The 19,803-nt window shown below is 40.2% G+C and overlaps 1 protein-coding gene across 9 annotated transcripts in view; it reads right to left on the minus strand.

Moving 5' to 3' along the window:
* The window catches only part of FAM13A (family with sequence similarity 13 member A), a 149,694-nt gene that overhangs the window by 115,728 nt on the left and 14,163 nt on the right, over positions 1-19,803 (minus strand). For 7 of the 9 annotated variants that reach the window (XM_064510460.1, XM_064510464.1, XM_064510463.1 and 4 more), the window contains exon 4: positions 13,706-13,886. The exons of 1 other annotated variant lie outside the window; for it this stretch is intronic. In XM_064510460.1, coding sequence (XP_064366530.1) covers positions 13,706-13,886 — 181 coding nt within the window. Of the gene's footprint in view, positions 1-9,219; positions 9,334-10,194; positions 10,395-13,705; positions 13,887-19,803 lie in introns of those variants that run through there. One more of the 9 variants, XM_064510465.1, reaches the window with a different exon arrangement.

Consider the following 19,803-nt stretch of genomic DNA (forward strand, 5'->3'; position numbering starts at 1 on the left):
GGTGCCCAACAGTGACTTAAGTCCTGTTTTAAATGCAAAAGTAGACTTTCTGGAAAATCTCCTTCAGCATTTAAAATATTTTTCCTACATAGTACAGTATTTCCAGTAGACCCATTCTCATCTAAATCATCCACAAAGTAGCTGCATGGATGCGAATCCTCTAAAGACCTTACAAAGAATGGTAGAGACAGCAGATCAGGACGTACAGAAAACATGGGAAAGACTTAAAGAAAGGGAGCAGAGAAGCAAAAACCAAAAGTAAGAAAAAAAATTCAAGTATTTTTTGGCTAAGTTTGTACAACAGAAAAAAACAACACAATCAAAAAATCCCATCAGTACTATCTGAGCTATTTTACACGGATGTAACTCGAAAATAAACCACTGTTTAATACAAACAGCAAAACAATTTACGAATAACTGGCTACTGTAAAAGTGTTGTGACTAATGTTTATTGGGGCCAGACCTAAGTTTAAACAACTCAGCTCTGAAAGCAGCTGCCCCCAGAAACCTGCCATCAAAAAATGCCTTCCTGTAGGACGTGCATACTACTGATCTCTTTCAATATTTTGCTCTCTGCAGTGCATCTACCCATCAAGAGGGAAGAGGACCCAACACAGCAGAGTGCAGCTGCGTAAACACAAGAAGAGAATCTTTAACACTGTCATTTCAATGCTCAATACATGCTATGGAGTCACAGGACCTGATGTTAAAGAAATTATTTTACACTGCAGAAGCACCTCTACATTGTCAAATGTAAAATGGGTCGGTCTCAGCTACCTTAAATCAATTGATTTCACTAGTATCAAACCTAGCTTCAGACTAAATACAGCAGAAATGGGACAATTTTTATTGCTGGGTATGTGTCTAATGGGGGCCCACTGACATTACAGAATGTCACATATTTACTAAAGATGATGGCTGGTCTAAATAAAAGAAAGTGTATGGATACAAGGGACCTGTGTAACCATCCTGATATAAGGAAACTCCTCTTCCCAAGCTAAATGATGTGCTCCAGAGTAGGCCTACTGTAGAGCTGTCTGCTAATTTAGGCAGCTCCTGACTGTCAGCTTCCCAATATATTTCCCCCAAACAGGGCATCACTGAATTGTAGCTGGTACCCCAACAAACCTCATTCCTAGCAAAGGGCCTGACCACGTGCTAGAGTGATTTCAAGTCAAAATGAAGACTTAAGATGTTCTGAAAAAGTTTTAGAGCAGAACCTTGACCTAAACCAGACCTGCTGGGAACTATAGCCTACTGGCAACAACTAACACCAAAAAATGCTTCCTGTTTGAAAAACGGTCCAGAACAGAAAGTCGCCACAAAGCACACAAACACTATTTTATTTCTGCACAGTTCTGTGCTTTCTTGACTTCCTTTCCCCACATTACCTCCTCAGTTAAACCCTATTAAACTAAAGCTGTGAAAAGTCCAGTATCTTATTCTGAACAATCTAATGTACATTTGGTCATATGCAGAACACTTTTTTTTTTTTTTTTTTTTAAATAACATAAAAAGCCACCTAGGCCCATGGCTTCAGTCTCTTTTTACCAGTCCTCTCTGAACTTCTGATGATGCAGTCATCAGTAGGGCACCCAGCTGGGCAGCATGATTTTTGTTTTATTTTAACGGCGCATATCATATATTATCCATTGCCATTTCTCAGCCACTTGACCAGACCTAAATATTCTATGAAGTTTCTTTTTTTCCTTCTTTTAATTGCTGCAATTAGACCTCCATCATAGCAAGGACTATTACATTCTTTGAGCGGTCCACAGTGACCTTTTCCTTATAACAAATGTGCAGCTCAGCATGCATTGGGAAGTTTAGATTATGAGTACGCATCACCTTGCATACTTACACAGGTTAAAACCCATCTGTCACCACACTGCATGATCAACCAGCCTGACTAGACCTTTCTGAAAATACATGTATAAAAAGAAAATCCTACTTGTTTTTTTCTAGATTGAAAAGTTGTGACACCTACAAATTGCACTTCAGATTACTAGAAAAACCCAGCCGAATGAGAAATTCTCTCTCTTTCATGATCCACACACTATTCCTTGGAAATTCTTTGCATGTTCTTTTGTGAAAACATTGTTAAACATTTTAGCAAAACAGTGTTCACGGTCACAATTCTTTTATGCCTGATTTGTGTGTTACCTACATATGATAACCTTGTTGCTTACAGAGCTAGAAGCTCAATTTGCTTTGAAAACCATCAATGGCTGGACTTAATCAACTCATAGCCATTTAAATACAAACTACTTCACTATGAGTTAAACACATTTTCTAGAAGGGAGCCATAAACCTGTAATTTCTGTGGTCAGTTGTAAAGCACAAATGTTGATGAATTCATGTCTGTCTGTCAGGTTTGAGCTGTTAAACTCCCACCAAGTACTTCCAGTGATTTGCCCAAGGTCATAAAACAGGTACATAGCATAGACAGCAACAGAAGCAAAACCTCCAGCGTTCCTTCTCCATGTCCTAGAACATCCTGCATTTCCCAAAGAAATGCTCAGGGTAATTTCTTATGCACACAGTGTAGCTGCTCCATATTAAACAGTTGAAAAAAAAGAATTGCTTTATCTAAACTAGATATTAGCATTAACAATATGCAATGTAGTTAAGCAGGGTCAATAGCAAAGCTGCATTAGTACCAAAAATGTTGCAGCATGTGAAGATTAAAAACATTGGTGGAGCCAATTTCAAGCAGAAAAAGCAGTACTTCTCAAAGATAAAATGCTACTTGGGAAATGGACCAAGTTGTTCGCCCTTTATTTCATAGTATTACAGCCAGCAATATTTCACATTTCTGCACAATGCCCTGCCAGCCTGCCTGGCACCTGGCCCAGGCTGCGAGGCTCGAAGACACTCATGTCCGTGCTGTCTAGTGTTCACTTGTTCTTTGAGGTCTTCCAGACCATTTTAAGCCAAAGAAATGTAGTATGTCTGTTTTCACGGGGATACTCAAGAAAGTCTCAAACTCAATTAGTTAAACCACACTAAAGCCCTGTATTGTAACTCTTATTCGGAACTGAAGTGACCTTAAGTCTGTTCAGCTCACTCATTGTGAAAGAATTACTTAAATTTCATGCCTTTAGTTATTAAATGAATTTACCTCAGGGTTCCCATAAACAAGCTGTAAATCGTTAAATGCATAGTAGGCTTATGAGAGAGTAAATCTCCAGAATTCACTCAGATGACTGCAGTAACACATCCAAGTATGACATAGTCCAGCATGAGATGGCATCACTCGAAGGCTTTGTCAAAGCCTACCACACATGAGAAACCTTGAAGTCGAAAGGAGGGCCATAGGATTCCTGATGCAGTCATCTGTCCGTAGTGAGCTGGACTGAGATCACTGAATTGATTCCCCAGACAGCAACTGCTGACAGCTCCCAGTCATAACTGAGAACTGGCAACTTCCATGTGAAATGCTCCATCTCATTATGAATTTCTGGAGGTGTCGTATCCCACCCTGTCTGAGCTGAGAAATGCATATTACTACTTCCTCAAGTGGCTTTGCAGAAGTGGCTTGTGTGGAATGACGGCACTGTACTCGTAGTGTGCAAACCATTGAGGGGTCTGTCTTCTCTGATTGCTACTTTTGCTAGTTGGACAGAACTTTTTGTGGAGAAGGATGGCAAAGCAAACTTACCCATCTTTTGGGAGCTCTCTCAGGAAATGAAGGGACTCAAAGGACAGGGAACACTATAAAGGATTTTTGTCTCTCCAGCCCTCATGTAGCATTTTCATTAGTACCTCAGAGGCCCATGAACTCTTCAGCACACAGGACTGAAGCTTTTGAAAGCAGAGCTGCAGTAGTTTAAGAGATTACAACTCCTAGCTGTCTGATCTGTCCCTCTAAACAAATGTTACTATGCTTGTAGCAGACATGACCTCATGTTACACAACTCAGCCCTATACTTCAGTCTAGTAAGATAATGGTTGATGAAGGTGGTCTGTTTTAACAATCTGGGCTACAAACTGGTGCAGCTGAGAATAGGCGTGCATTCGCTTCTGTTGACCCTGCGGCAACATCAGAGGCCAGCAAGCAGCTAAAAGCACAGCAACAGAGTAAGCTGTGGCAGGTATTTGTTTCAGCTACAGGCTCTGTGTCATTTACAAACTGCCATCTCACCAGTTTGAGGCCAAACACAATGACCTAAGTTGCTACTGAGATTTGTCAGAAGTGTCTAAGCTTCTCAGACACTGGAGCACGCCACAAGGCATCTAACTAACGTTTAAAATCTGAGCCAGATTACTTTCTGTACCGGTAACTTCGGAGCCTAAGTCAACTCAGCAATTCTACCTGTAGTAGATGTGGAGGTAATGCAGAACAGCTAGAGTGATGCTGCTGCAAGGTCTTTATTACATAAAGTCTTCATTATATAGAGGCTTCAAGTTTCTTCAAAGTCTTTTGTTCCAGTAAGAGTTCCATTTTCCATCAGGAAATTACACTGATAGTAGGCAACTTTGTTCCCCTGCACTGAGGCAAAGGGCAATCCATTGCCTACCTCCCATGCAAAGTACTTCACTCCCATTGCTAAAAAACATGCCTTGTGATTATGTCTGTACATGGTTATTGAAGCTCAAACATCATTTTGTTTTGCATGGAGGGCCAGGTTGGCAGTGAATGACAGAAGTGGCTTTTGAAATGGTCCACTGTCTCATGAGTGGATGTGCTCCTCTACCTACGCTCCAAGAGACCAAGATACGAGTGCTGGAGAAATCATGAATTTTATTTCCAGACTTGTCTCTGTACAGAAATTCCAACTACAAACCATGCTAGAATGGGATAAAGACAGCTTAGTACAGCATGAATTTTAACAGGAACTAGACCAAGGCCACAACTGGACAAAGTGCACAAACACTGGAGTTACTTCTCCTGTGAAACTGCTCCTCCGCTTAAATTTTGAGCATATGCTTTATTGCCATTCCTGAATCAGGATCTGCAGAAAGAAAATTTTCAACCCAGAGCAGTAATTTATTTTCATGCAGGTTTTTCAAGCAACAAAATACCAAAAGATTTAGGAAAACATAAAAATAAAACGGAAATAATGGCTTCTCCTATTTCATCTGTTGGACCAAACAGCGATTATCACAACACCTAACATTGGACAGATCATAAAAAAAAAAAAAACCTGTCTCAACTTAAACTTCAAGGGAGATTTCAGTTAGCAGAACAGAACAATCAAGTTGATACTTGGCCAGAACACCTCTCTGTTTATAAAGAAGGCCATACAATCTTTAGCAATTGTCCATTTTACATATAGGCCATCCAATGGATTCCAGATGACAAAGCTAACTGAGTAACAGAAAATGAACAGAAGAAAGCCTAGATTTTCAGTAAAATATTTTCATGTAATATAGTAATCCATAAACTTTCAAAGTGAAGACCAACACGCATGAATATTTCGTATGATTCTAGGTAGGAACATTTCTGGCCTTCCTATATTAGGCTTGACATTTTTAAACTTGCATTATAGGCTGTAAAATATTGTGTTCTTATTCAAATCAAATCCTCTCACTCTGCTGGCAAATGCAGTATTTAAATCTATGCAAACCCTGTAAGAAAGGTTATGTTGCATGCTCCAATTTGCAATAATGAATGTTAGAACAACAACTTTGAGTACACATTTTTGAACACTGATCCTGGACTTGTTTTTAAGACTGATGCAAGATTGGGGCTACACTGTCCAAAACCAAAATCCATTCACATAATGCTTCAAAGGCTAATATTACTCACTGAAGAGTTCTAGTTTAGGCTCTTTGCTTTCACTTCAGCTCCACATGCCCAATCTGTACAGGTTCCAAGGTTGCTAGAAACCACGGTAAGACATCCATACAAACATTTAGATCAGATTTTAATTCTCACAAATTCAGCAACACATTGGAAATAGAAGCCTTGAATCTCTGAAATGCCTACAGCTACCCAACAGCTGATTTACCTTGTCTCCCTCCAAACTTAAAGGCTTTTTTCCTCATTTGAGTTTTCTAAGCAGAGAACAATGAGAATAATCTGAAGACAAGTAAGTTAAAAATGTAGAGTGCATGCCTGTTGTTGGCAGTGCAAACAGGAAGCATTATCAAGTCAGGGCTGATCTCTGGTAAAACCCCCAGATAACTTCTATTATGTGGTTATCATGTAGACATAATTGCATCTAACTCTACTAAGACTGGCACTCCAGTGTTTCATTCATAGATTTCTAAGACCTGACCACAACCAGATTCTGTACAGGTTAATTACATCCATTAGGGATGTGACACAAATATTTTATGAGCAAAACCCTAGTGACAAAACTTTGCTGTACATATCAGTGTCATTAATCTAAACATAAAATCACACCTCAGGCTAAATCCAACCACCTGCACAAAAAACCTTCATAATCCCAGTGTGCAAGCAGTATCTTTGCTTCTGTACACTTCTGTACAGACCTTTATTTTAAGAGATGGCAGGAAAAACTAAAAGGTTCTATCACGTCTTCAGCCCTGTTCCTAGTAAGGTATCTGTCAACATCCAGGCTAGTTTGTTCATGCAGTGGAATTTGCCTCATTGAGAAGTCCATTGAAAAGGCTTTCCACTGCCAGCAGAGTCCGTACCTGCAGCCTTCTGTAAGAAGATGATAATCTGCAAGTTGCAGCTGCTTAAACTGCACAAAGCACTAGTATGTACAATTCAGCCAAAGAAAGTCTTTATTATCACTAATGTACTGTTCTACGTAAAATATAGTTTATCAATTCTTAAAATCATTTCCTGTAAAAAAGAAAAAATGTTTAACTCTATAAAACTACACAGATTTTAAAAACTCTGCAAAAACTATTTAGTCCTTTATAAACTAAAAGACTTGAATTCATAAGTTCCTTCAGTTTAGTTACTTTCCATAATACCCAGAATAGCTATTCTGGAGCCTAAAACTATGTAGGGAACTTTGACGGTTAACAGATAGTTTTGAGCATATGAGTTCTCTGAAGCATGTGGTTTTCATCAAACTTTCCAAATATGTTTTGCTTGGCAGAGGAGAACATATGAACCAAATTTCAGGTGGAAAAAAGGAGATTAAAAAAAGAATCAAAGCTTATGTCGAAAAAAATTTCACGATATTAACTACAGAAAGATTTCTTAGGAGTCGTACAAAAAAAAATTTAGAATTATTATGCCACACTACCCATGCAAGTTTGTACAGCATCTAGCACAAGTGTTCTGATCCAGGAAAAAAGCAAACAGATTCTACGGTCAGAAGAAATACCACTATGTATTACTCTAAACTTAGCCAGAAAACCAGCACACATTTCCAGGAACTTTTAAGAAAAAATTATATTGTTTAAAAAAAGCCAATTACATTATTTATGCAAAAACCAATACTGTTTCTGCAGATACCCACATTTGTACAGGCTCAAGAGGAAGTAACAGGCCCTTCTAGCCAAAATTTTGACATTCTGGACAACTGCAATTCCATCCATCACATTCAAATTTGGGGAGATAAATACTGAGGTTTAAAAAAAAGGGGGTGACAGCAAATGCTGATTGCAGTGTTGGAGTCTGGACATCCCACATGGTAAAATCAGCTGGAAGTGAATATTGAAAAACACCTCAGAACCAAGCAACTTCAAAATAGAGACTTCTACCCAAGGCTAATGCAATATTGCAGTATCCCTTTTACTGAGAGTTCTTTTGTAGCTACTACTGCTCTGATGTCAGTAAACACCCTATAATTAGTTAAGGTACATTTGGATTAAGTAGTCTTTAGGAGACTAACATGTAAGTTTCAAAAACAAAATATATCAATGGTGTCAACAATCCTGAGTTTTTCCAGGAGAAACCTGAGTTTTTCACGAAAATACAAAGTCATGATCACAAGTGATTACAATGCATCCTAAGGCAACTTCTGCAGAGGAAGGAGCGTTAATCCCAGCATCTCAGCCAAACACCACTGCCAGCAGTCCCACTGGGCTGCACTCCCAAAGACACCTGTCAGCTTCAAAGCATTTTGGATGAGGCCCTGGCTGCTTCTCTGGATTTCTCCAGCACTTTCAACTAGTTCAAATATTATTCTTCCATTCGTGTCCTGAACTACTGCACAGGGTACCAAATTGCCACTGATTCTAGCAGTGAGGCAGGATGCTGCTATTAGCTGTCTCCCAATTTAGAAAGAAATGCTGCATTTGCTAAGCAAGGCCGCTTTATTTTGGCTAGATAGACCTTTCTAAGGTCTTATTTTGCACCACTACCACAGGTGATCTAACTGTGCAACATTTTATACTGCTTCACACAGTGATTAGCTCCATAGCAACAGAAAGAGGGTGCCCTGTGAGCAGGTTACTTTGTTCTGATGGAATATTTTGCCAGCATTTAATGCACAAATCGAACTAAGTGTCATGCTGTCAACATGAGGCCTGAAACATTGTTTTATATCTTTGTTTAAAGAGGAAGGAGAAATTCTCACTAGACTCTTAAATCAGGGTTTACTTTCTAAGCAATCATAACCCAATCAGGAGTTGTTTTTATTCAATAACTCATAAAACAATCAAGTTTTTACATTATTAATTCATGAACATGTTCTGACACACAAAAATTAATACCATTAGCAATGACTTCAGCAACCAGTGACCTCTATCCTGGCCAATACTGGAAAATCACAAGCATAGCAGTTAACAGGACATATGAAAAATGTCAGCCAGCAAGCCTCAACTGTAGCAACAACAACGATGAAATGGGAAGGAGAAATTGTTACCCATCACGTAAAGCAACCATGTGCTAGGCTTATGTTCAGTATCCAACAACTGCATGATCATAATCCCTATTTATTTTTTTACTTTTCTGAAGCAGCTTGAACTTTGGTGCAGTTTTGCAGAATCACATGATTCTCTTCCTGGTTTTGGTTTTCCACGCAGTATCAGAACAAAATTTTGTTTTTAAGGCATAAGAGGCTGGGAAAATAACTTTCTGTAAGCTAGCACTTCTATTTATATCACTCGAGGAAGCTGGAGTTGGGTCTGCTAAGCCTAATGAGTTCAAGCCACTGCTGCATTGTACAAATTTTCCGAGACTAGTTAAATATATGGAGATGAGTGAAAATTTAAAGATGCATCACAAACAGCTGAGCATTCAAATCAGTGCTGCTAAAATAAATCCCATATTACCCTAATTCAAAATACATCCTTTCTAAATATTTGCTTTGCAATACTAAATTTTAATGAGTTGTTTGGCTTTACCTGTCTGGCTTCCCCTTTCAGTTCTGCTGATCAGGGAATAAAATCCACATTGCTACAACTTGCAGGCCTGGTCCAACCTTATTCAATCACGGACACAGCCACACCAGTGCTGACCTTTTAAATACAGAAAAAGGCATTCAATGGTTGGCACCAACAGGAATTTGGCCTTATTCATCCAAGGAGATAAAATTCAATTACCACCACATTGCAAAACTTGATTTATTCTTCAACTCGCCTTCAGCATCCCAGCTACAGCATCCGCTTCTCCAAAGCGGCTCCCAAACAGGAATTGGAAAAGAGTGAGCAACCTGCTGTTTACACTGCAATTTGTTCCTCAGTGGCACAAAGGAGCTTGATGGCCCCCAACAATAAAAATAAGACCTGTGCCAGGCCAGAAAGCAGCTGGCTGTAGTAAACACCTGTAAGACGCACACAAAAGACTCAGGTAGATTTATAAAGATCTTCCCTTTGTTCTTCCCCTCACAGACTCTGGCGTTAATCCTCCTGCAGAGAGAAGCACCCCACAAAGGACTGTTGTTCCCCAGCACTGTCACTCTTGCAGCAGCTCCACAAGCTGTGCTGGGTGATCCTCCTCCCTCCCTGATCAGGGCATGGGGCCTGGAGGACAACTGGCCAGAAAAAAAAAAATTTAACTCCACAGGAAGAGCTCAGGGAAAACCCTCTGATTGTTAAACCTGCTTCTCTCTTTGTATCCCAAACTAGCAAGGCCTTCTGGGCCTTTTCACACTAATTTAACTGGAACTGCAGGGCAGCAAACAGCAGCATTTTAACTGGACACTTATATTTGCCAGCTCCTTTTGGGAGTAAACAACAAAATCTCACAACACGGTTAATCTCCCCTGGAATGAAACACAGTCAGGTTAGTGAGGGCTCAAACCATGGCAGGCACACACAGACGGATCAACCTTAGAGAGAGAGCTGTAAAAAAAGAGTGCAAAGAGATCCTCTGCTTACTTTGAAACTGGTGGATCTCACATCTCTTATCATCCCAGCCAGGACAGGAAGAAACCAGCAGCCCCTCTGACACACAGCTCCAAGAGAGCAGAAAGGAGGAGAGAGAGAAGACACTGGTCCTATGTTTCCTCTTCAACACAAGCTGAGAGCTGAACGGAGATGCACAGCAGGCCATGACTAAGGATACAGCTCCCCAGAAGCTGAAATTCAGATCAATGGACAATAACTTTTTCCAAGAAAAAAAATAATAGAGCAAGTGTTAATCCTCCACGCACATTAGCGCACTGATAGAAAAGCCAAACATTATTTGATAACTCCAAGTCTGTTGTTTCTCAAGGGCTGTATTTCTCTGTACACTTGACCTTTGGCTTCCATCACAATAAGTCTTAACAAATCCAAGTTGGAAGGAAACTGCACCAAATGTCAAATCATCATATTTTCCTTTTTTTTTTTTTTGAGCTGTTTTCCCTTGTCCTGTACGTTTTCCTACATCTCACATCACACTTCATTACAAGGAGTGCAAACAGCCATTTTTCTCTTCTCTCCTGTTCATTATAAAAATAGAAAGCACACGGTAACCTCTTTCACTGGAAGAGCACCAGTGTGATTTGACAAACAGCAAGTAAGGAAGTAGGGGAAGTAATGGACAAGATAAAAGTAATAAGGGTTTAGAGGTTGGAAAATGAGACAAATTACTGAGAATAGAAGGTAGAGAAATGGAATGAGATGAAGAAAATTAAAATTAAGTCTAAATGTCTGGAAAGTTGCCCAGAGACATTTATTCAATTCTAAACCAGCTTTAGTGATGGAGTAGGAGATAATGTTTAAATAGCTAAAATGCCACTAAAAGCACCTTGTAGAAAACAATCCTTCAGTATCAGGGGATGGGCTTTATCTCCTTTCCCTGTACACATTACACAGACATTGATTTTGGATGTCAGTGTGAATTTTTGACGGAAAAAAACCCCTCAGAGTTTCCTATTTCAGCATAATTGCTGACAAGCTGACTGCTAAGCCTCCTTTCCTTGTCCTGGAGCAACACTCCATCCGCTGCTCCAAACTAACAATGGAAAGCAAGAGAAATGTTTGGTCTAGGAGCTGCCTGTAGTCAGCTGAAGGACAGTCCTCGCCAAAGGAGGCTTCAGACAGCCTTACTCTGGAGTTCCAAATTGCATTCTGAAGAAGATCTTTCTCGGGCTGCTTGGCTAACCAGTTGGCTAAGCCCAATGACTAAAGGTAGGTGCTGCAAGTTCTTTCCTCCTCCTGTCAAATCTTTGCCAATATACACAGTCACAGTTCCACCCGTTTAAGACTGCATGCATCTACACCGAAGAAAAGGGTATTTAAACTGTTGCTCTCAATTTTTTTGTCTAGATAATAATCCTAGATTACCTTGAAAAGCTCACGGCGTGAAACTTAACTTAAACAAAAATCTACATATATCACTCGGACATATTTGGGTCTCATAAAAAAAAATAGCCATTTGTTAAATATCAAGTCTTGCTTTCATTGCCTCTTCTGCTACAAGAAGTTTTAAATGTCTGTCACAACTGCAGGGATACCTGCATTCATATACAACCACAAGAAGCCTTGCGTCTTCATATGCAGTGAACTCAGCCTTTCTTAGTCTTCCATGACGGAACGACGTGATTCTTCCCCTCTTACCCAAAGGCCCTATAGGTTATACAACCTGTTAACTGTTTTCTATGCCATCTTATGAGAAGAGATCAGTTGAGACAACTATGCGGACTATGCTTTGATTTAATCCCATTTGCATTTCCAAACTGCAGCCCTCTGCAATCTACACCAAAAATATATGCAGAGCTCACTTCCAAAACTTTCCTGGACCAAGTGATGAGTAAACTAAAATTATTCAAATAGCCACTTGGGAGTTAGAAACACAAAGATTAAGCCATTGTATCTCAAATTCCCATAATTTAATTTGTTTGTTCTCAATTCCACTAAGAGACAGCAACTCCCAAACTTTAAAACCTCACCATTTAAATAATACTGCTCACGCAAATGTAATCTTTGAAAATTGTTTTGCTTTTCTGTATCAGGAATTTGCAGTACTGTGTTTGCACACTCTTATTCACATGCTCCTGCACATACTGCTGTCTTTTGAGTTTTCTTTCTCTTGGAAGGGAAGAAAAACTTTTCTATACAGTACTTTTTATGTTTTTGTATAAACACAGCAAATGTTTTAATGCTTACATCTTGACATATTCACCTTCACCATCCATGAGCAACATCCAAACAGGAAGCTGTGGTATAGTCACAAGGACTAGCTTTGGTTTGCATGTCTCATCTCTGCATGTTCTCTCCTTAATGAATTGAAAAAGATATGCCCCTTTAAGAAAGGGAGCAAGCAGCATCTAAGTTAGGTATGTGGGACAGGCTCAATGCATTACAAGGAAGCTAAGTTCAGCTTCTGTTTTCTCTCTCTTTAAAGAAGCGTATTTCTTTCCACTGGCTGTAGAAGAAGCCGAGGGAGACAGTCTCATTAGGCAGTTAATCTACTCTAAGTCTCATTAAGCAACACAGCAATCACTATTATTCCACAGAGAAATTTTACAAGGACCAATACAAATCGGACATTTGCTACAAGGAACTAACTTCTCTCTTTTTAGTGGTAGCATGTATCTATCAAGACGGATGACCGTGAGCTAAACTCCCCTACATGTCTCCCCTATTATTGTCTTGCACCTTGAACGCTTGCCAGAGGGTGAATTACAGGCAAGATGGGGATGAAGATGCTAACAGTGCACCGCCTCACAGAACTGACTCAAAAGGAACATTCTTGCATGAGAGCATTCTTGCTTCCGGAACTAACTCTCCTCACTATTGCTACAACACCCAGCAGCATGAACAGTGTGTTTTCTTTCACCACAAGAAGCAAGGAACCGGGCCAGAAGAAAAAAGCTAATAAAACTAACAAATTTAGTAGGAAGTCTCCTAAGGCCAACTGAACCCCAAAACCTCCAGACCAGTTTATAAATATGGTAGAAAGATAAAAAGCCCAGAATCATTGATATCTTGAGGACAAGCCTTGGATCATGAGAGGCTGAATCTACATGGAGTATACAGCATCATCTCTGGAAGTTATACAGCATCTGGGTGTTGCACCTTAGTCCTTAAGCCCCCCAAAACCCTTTCTCAAAGCCTTCTGTAAAGAAGCATGCATATAATCTGATAGCCAAGGAAGAAAGTCATGTAAGCACAAGTCTCCTTGCCCTCATACAGTTTCAGTCTCCTTCATTGTGTATTCCTGCTCTGCTATCAACACAGCAATAGAAACCATTTAGCAGTATTAAAAGAGGAGAGGGGAGAGCAACTTACCTCCCATTCAGCTCAAACAATAAACCTAGCCCTAAAAGTTACCACAAAAGCCCTGTCATTGCCTTTGCTTAATTATCCTGAACAGCTAGGGTTCTGAGCTACCTTTCTGGAGATCTGCTCTACAATATGCTCAGCCAACATGAGAGGAAAAGTGAAAACGCTGTCAACTTACTGAAAGCAGTTTGGTCCAAAAACAGTGGCAAGATTGCAAAGATTCATCCTGTTCTCTACATGATGTTCAGCAACTCTTGTCAGGAACCGGCACAGATACTTCAGCAGGCAATAATGAGCATCAGGCAATTCTTTAAGGAGTTCTTTCAAATTATTTTCCTTCTGCATATCATTCCTAGTGTCTAGGAAAAACAAGAGGAGAAAAAAAAAATCTATGTATGGTTTTCTACATTGCTACCAGTTCACATATGCAGGCGAGCAAACAGTAGGATCTAAAATTTAGTCTAGTTCTATTCAAAGATAAAGAATCCTCCAAGCCCCTTAACTTTCCTCAGGGAACCTGTACTTTTCTCCCAAGGCTCACCTTCGCCACTTTTGTCACCATTTCGCGCTCACCCTTGTGTTTCAACTGCTTTCCCTGAGCAGAAGCAGCAGTGGTCACAGCTAACAGCATTAGAGCACGTTCATTCCTTTCCAGTACACCGCTACATTTGTTGCAAGTCCAGCTCTACCAGATCTTTTGCTTCCTGGCTTCCTGCAGATGCTGTCTCTGCTTCCCAAGCCCTGTCTCATACTCTGCTTTTCAGAACTCCAAAAAGAATAAAGAACAGTAACACATGCAGGCTCCTGAAATGCAATGTTGTTGCAATATAGCACTGCAGTACCTTCCGAGGATCTGTTTTATGAAGAGCTTTCCTCACAGTGACAACTCCATACCTGACTCCATACTAAATCTTATGTGAGAGGCATTGTTTAAGGCAAAAGGGCTATTTAGAGAAGTGTTACACAGCGTAAGGAGCCAAAATTAGGTCTAAAGTTAGGGAAATAACACTGACACACTATACAATCTTCTAAGGTTCACGTACAGATCACACATAGTTTCTACTTAATTCTTAATTTTGTTCCGCTTTTGGAATTCAATTCAAAAAAAGGAAAGTTTTTTGCTTCCCCCCTCCACCTCCTAAAAAAAAAAATTCAAAAGTATTTTGAACCCCTCAGAACCTTAGTTTTATATCTAAAGAAATCCAAGGCTTTGGGGGGGGGGGGGGGAAAATCCTTCCTCTTATGCCAAAATAGGATGCCTTAAAGCCTGGAAATATTTATTTCCTCTCCCCACCAAAACAAAAGTTCTCTCAAACTCCCACAATTGCAAAGCTTTGGGGTTTTTGTGTAACTGGACTTTCAGATAGAAGACTGCTGACATCAAAGGTTTTCCTCACTGCTCTATTTTAAGCAATATCCATCTGCAGGAGTGCAGCTGTGCATTTCTAGTTTTAGGTTGGGGGGGTGGGGGTTGTTTGTTTGTTTTTGAAAAAGTTATCAGTTTTACAGACTGGCAATTTTAACATTGTAAAACTGTTGTTGGGTAATTGCTTTTTCTGTAGAGATGGACTTCAAAGTTTAACAACAGTTCTAGTGGTTTTGGAGAGACGTCTTTGCTCCACAACGCCACAGCAAGCTCACATTAAATGCTGACCCTCTACATTCTCTCCAAGAGACTGCCCTGTCCCAAAGTAGCTGCTGACTTGCCATAAGAATATACAACTCCTCTACAAACTTAAGGGCAATAAGGAATTCTTTAGTTCAGAGGACATTATGATCCTCAGCAAGGAGATTTACCCAGCATTCAGTCAAAAACCAAACCTTGGTCAGGCTTCAAGACTTGTTTTCAGGCAAGGAGACAAAAAATAAACAAACGAACAAACAGGCTGTATCTGAAGCAGGTCAACAGCCAGCTACTGCCTCTGCTGCACATCCTGGTACGAGCATGCAGAGTAGAAGACTGGGCCGGGGGAAAACTATGTGCCTGCCCTGTGTGTCAGGCACAAATACTTTGGAGAAAGTGACATTTTACATTTCCCCAAAATTTTTGCTTGAAAAAAAGCTGTGAATACGTTGTGAGATATGTTTAAGGTAAGCTTCAGAAATTTCATCTCCATTTCTTCTTTCCATTTCCCAGAAAACTTTCAGGGTTGGATTGCATCGCATTCCAGGGGTAGGGCCTCCGCTAAGTGGTTAACTGTGTAAATTAGCAGCCTGGGTAGGAATAACTGAGAGTTACTTCTGAGAACTCAATCATTAAGTTGCAATGATTTCTGTTTTACAGTCAGACATTTTTTGTGGCTAATAAAAAAAGATTTATCCTGCATATAGCTTGGGAAACAAACGAGTTTTGTATGTTTGTACTTATCACTTCATACAACTTAACTTCTGGGATTTCAACTGAAGAATTCATTTTAACCTATCTTTTTGGTACCACAGGGCTAACACAATTTCTTTCACGACAGCAGGCCAAAATTTAAATGCAAACCAAATTGATTGACCAAACATTTAAATTAACTAATTATTGTATCATTTTCTTCTACAGTCAAAAAGTTAGCTCCTTCAGAAAGAGGAAATATCAAACATGCATTAAGCAGACGAGAAAGAATACTTGTTTATTTATGATAAGTATTTCTGTTTTCTTTTTAAAAAAAAGTTATACAGGGAAAAAACATCATGACTTCACTGCTATGAATCAGCTTACTAACAATAAGAAATCTGATTTATTATTTTTATTTCCGCAGCAAAATTTCAGGACTCTTCCAGAAGGCTGTATTAAATTGAATAACAATAAGGAATTTAATTGGATTTATATCTGAACTGATCGAAATGGACAGGACAGTCTCTGACTTGATTACTAATTACCTTTTCACGAAGCTTAAAGTCAAAAACACAACTAATTTCCATAGAGCCAGAACATTAAAATTCACCTAGTAACATACTTCTCTTTAGATAGCAAACAAACTAGCACACATCGTTTTTTACTATTAACTGTTTGCAGTTATGATCAGGAAAGCCAAAGCCTTTACTCAGAAAAGGACACATCTCTACCATCACCATCACCTAATTACAGAATGCCCTACAGAACTACTGCTTCTCTGCACCTCCCACTGAGGCTTTAGATGGTCAGGTACTTTTCCATTTACTGAATGATTTCCCAACACCTCAAAATTAGCAAGATGCTAATAACCACCACGAGACATTCTGAACACAGGCTTGCACTCTGACTACAAACAAAGCTATTGGCTTCATGTCATCAGTTGTATTTAAGGAATTGGATGTCCCTGTTTATTAAGCATGATGTATCATGTGGTATGGATCAATATCAAAGACATTTATCACTGGACACACCCAAATCTTTGTTCCTTACTCAGCAATACATCAGCATTAGGTGTGTTATGCCTTTATTTCTAGTACTTTTAAGAACAGAGTCAGGTATCATAATAAAGGTCTTCAGAAATTACCCTAATTGAAGGGCCCAGAGCCACTGAATAACATGAAGCAGAAAACCCTATTTACTGAGCCCTGAAATTCCTTGCCCTGCTGAAAGGGGAACAAAAAAACATGGATGTCTTCTCTCCCCCTTCTCCAGCTGAAAGGCAAGAGAATGAAGTCAAACCTTCCTCCAAATACAATTCTAAAAAATAAAAATTCATTTCTGAATTTTCCTGCTGCCGACACTTTTTTCCACTGACTTCAGCTTTATTTTTACCATCACTTACTATGATTCATAGGAAGTTTAGAGGAAAGTAATGTGCATGCAACACTCCATGCACTCTGAATGTTTATCAGGGCAAACGTACCTTAGCTATCCATGACCATATTACTTCAAATAAAACAGCTTTCTAACTTGCAAGGGAGCATGAATATTCTTGAGTCGTGACAACCAATTGCTTGGAGAATTTCTCATTCTTCTGTCCACCTGCTAGACAATTTTTCTATTTGGTTAAAAGTCAATCACTGAGGATTACTCAGCTGGTACTATCAGAGACACATTAGAGCACCAATGTTGCTGACGCTATTATAAAGACAAGCACTGAGTGTATCAAAGCCCTAAGTTTATGCATATGCCAAATTTTGTGTGGTACAAGCTGTCCCATGGAAGTCAGGACTACCCTGTGTAGTCTCACTTACTAAATACGGTTAAACAGGGTAGCATGAAGTTAAGCACGTGCTTTACCCTCTACAGCATCTTGAGATGAGACAAATGAGCTTGTCAACATAATGGAAACACCAGAGCGCCAGATTTTCAAAGGCATCCTCCTCCAGTTCAGGAACCTGTATTTAAGCCAGTTTCCGAATACACTTAGCTATCACAGTATTCCATCCAGTACACTGAACTCTTTTGAAAGTCTTGCCCAGTAAGGTGGAAAGAAGAAGAAAGGAGTAGCAGAAGAATGAAGGTTGAAGGAAAGGGAAAGCTGCTCTCAAGCAAAGTTAAAGCGTTCACTTTTTTATTTTGGAAGCCTGACAGCAGTCACACTAGACAGATGGCACCCCAGCAGAAATCAGGAAAATACGCCCTGCTAGATAAGTGACAAGGAAGGGCTTGAAGCAGGAGATGAGACAGTGTGTTCTGGGCTGAGGAAGGGGGAAATTCTTTCAAAGAAAACAGGCAGCCTCAAGCCATGTCTAGACTCACCAGCTGGAGGACGGCAGAACACAGAGTGACTGGCAGCAGGCCAAGGAAGGCAGCAAAAGCAGCATGGCACCTCAGAGCTGAGGTAGGGACAGGCTACAGGGGGAGAGGAAAAGTCAAGGAAGTAACTGAAAAGGGCAGGCACTTTCACAGCAAAAGGAGAAGACAAAAATTTTAATTAACTAGAAACAGGAGCCTCAGCAGTGTAGGAGGCAGGTCTTCAGACACATTTGCAAGGGTGTTTTTAGTCTCATTTAATTTCAGTATCCACCCAGAGAGCACAAGAGGGACATATTTTCCAATGGTGTAGCCTATTTCTGTACATATTGGGTTTCTCTGACATGCTACAAACACTAATTCCCCAATTCAATCCTTTTTCACACTGCTCCTTCCCCCTACACAGCATGCTATCTGAACATCACTAGAGGTACAGATGCCTGCAGACAGGTGTGTGTATTTGCTTTGCTCATGTCTCAAATGGTCTGACCCTAAAAATCTCCAGCCTGGAAGCACTGAAACCATATTAGCATGGTGCCATGCTTTAGCTAATTACCTCTGCTGTCAGGCGAGGAAGAGAGGCTTGGGTTCAGTGTAATGCTATCATGTCCACATAGCTTTCAGCTGCCTTGCATACTACCAGCTTGAAAGGGGGACAGAAGACCATGCATCTGTCTGTAGCTATCAATGCACCCTAACAAATTAATCTTCAGCACACAGGCAACAGGTTGTATATTATAGTCACCACTACCCCCAGAGAGTTGCTGGAGGAATCAAAGCCTTTCTTTCATCCTGCACAATCTATGGGAAGTGGACTCCCGTTCTCTGCCAGGTAAGCAATCTGCTTAAGACAGACCCTGCCCCAGAAGAGAAGATCCTGTGGAGAACAGAAGTTATTCTCCTAGTTTGAAACTACTCATGATAACATCAAAATGACAATAAAAGCCAAAGTTAAAAAGTTAAAATCATGCCACAATAGCCTGTAGAACCATAGACAATTACCCAATCTCACTTGCTGCACTGCTGCAATAATCATGGTAAAAGGTCCCGTTTATTCATTTTCACAACTACTGTTCAGGTTGAAGTTTGACCCCTAAATCCCCCAGCACAAGCTGTACTTTTGGTTCTGCCTGTCCATGTAATTCAAACAGCACTGGCTACCAAGCATTCCCTGAACTGACCTGCCCATCCAAAGTGGAACTCCACCTCCCCCTTCCACCAACTCCCATCCCTCTCCTTCAAATTAGCGGGGTCATTCACTGGCACCTTGTGAAAACTTGCCAGCCACAGTAGGCTGCAAGAGGGAGGAGTACATGAGACCGAACTCACATCTTGCTCCCGCATATTCAAAAATGTAAACTCTCTAGGATGGAACAACGTCAAGAGGGCAAAATGATCAGGCAGCATTCAATTTAATTAGAGTGAATGCCAAATAAAGATAGGGGCCTGCATTTTGCTGTACCCCTGCTGGAGGAAGGGGGGGGGAGAGAGATTTACAAAAGGAAAAAGCTTTATGTATGCTAAAAAGGAAAAGTACAACAACAACTTGCCTTGCTAAAGGCTAGCGACCTGTGAAAGGGGATAAGAGCTGTGCATACAGAGCTCCTCGTTCCTAGTATGTACAAAAGTCTTACGAGGCA

The sequence above is a fragment of the Dromaius novaehollandiae genome, chromosome 4 (genome assembly GCF_036370855.1).
Source record: "Dromaius novaehollandiae isolate bDroNov1 chromosome 4, bDroNov1.hap1, whole genome shotgun sequence".
NCBI classification, from domain to species: domain Eukaryota; kingdom Metazoa; phylum Chordata; class Aves; order Casuariiformes; family Dromaiidae; genus Dromaius; species Dromaius novaehollandiae.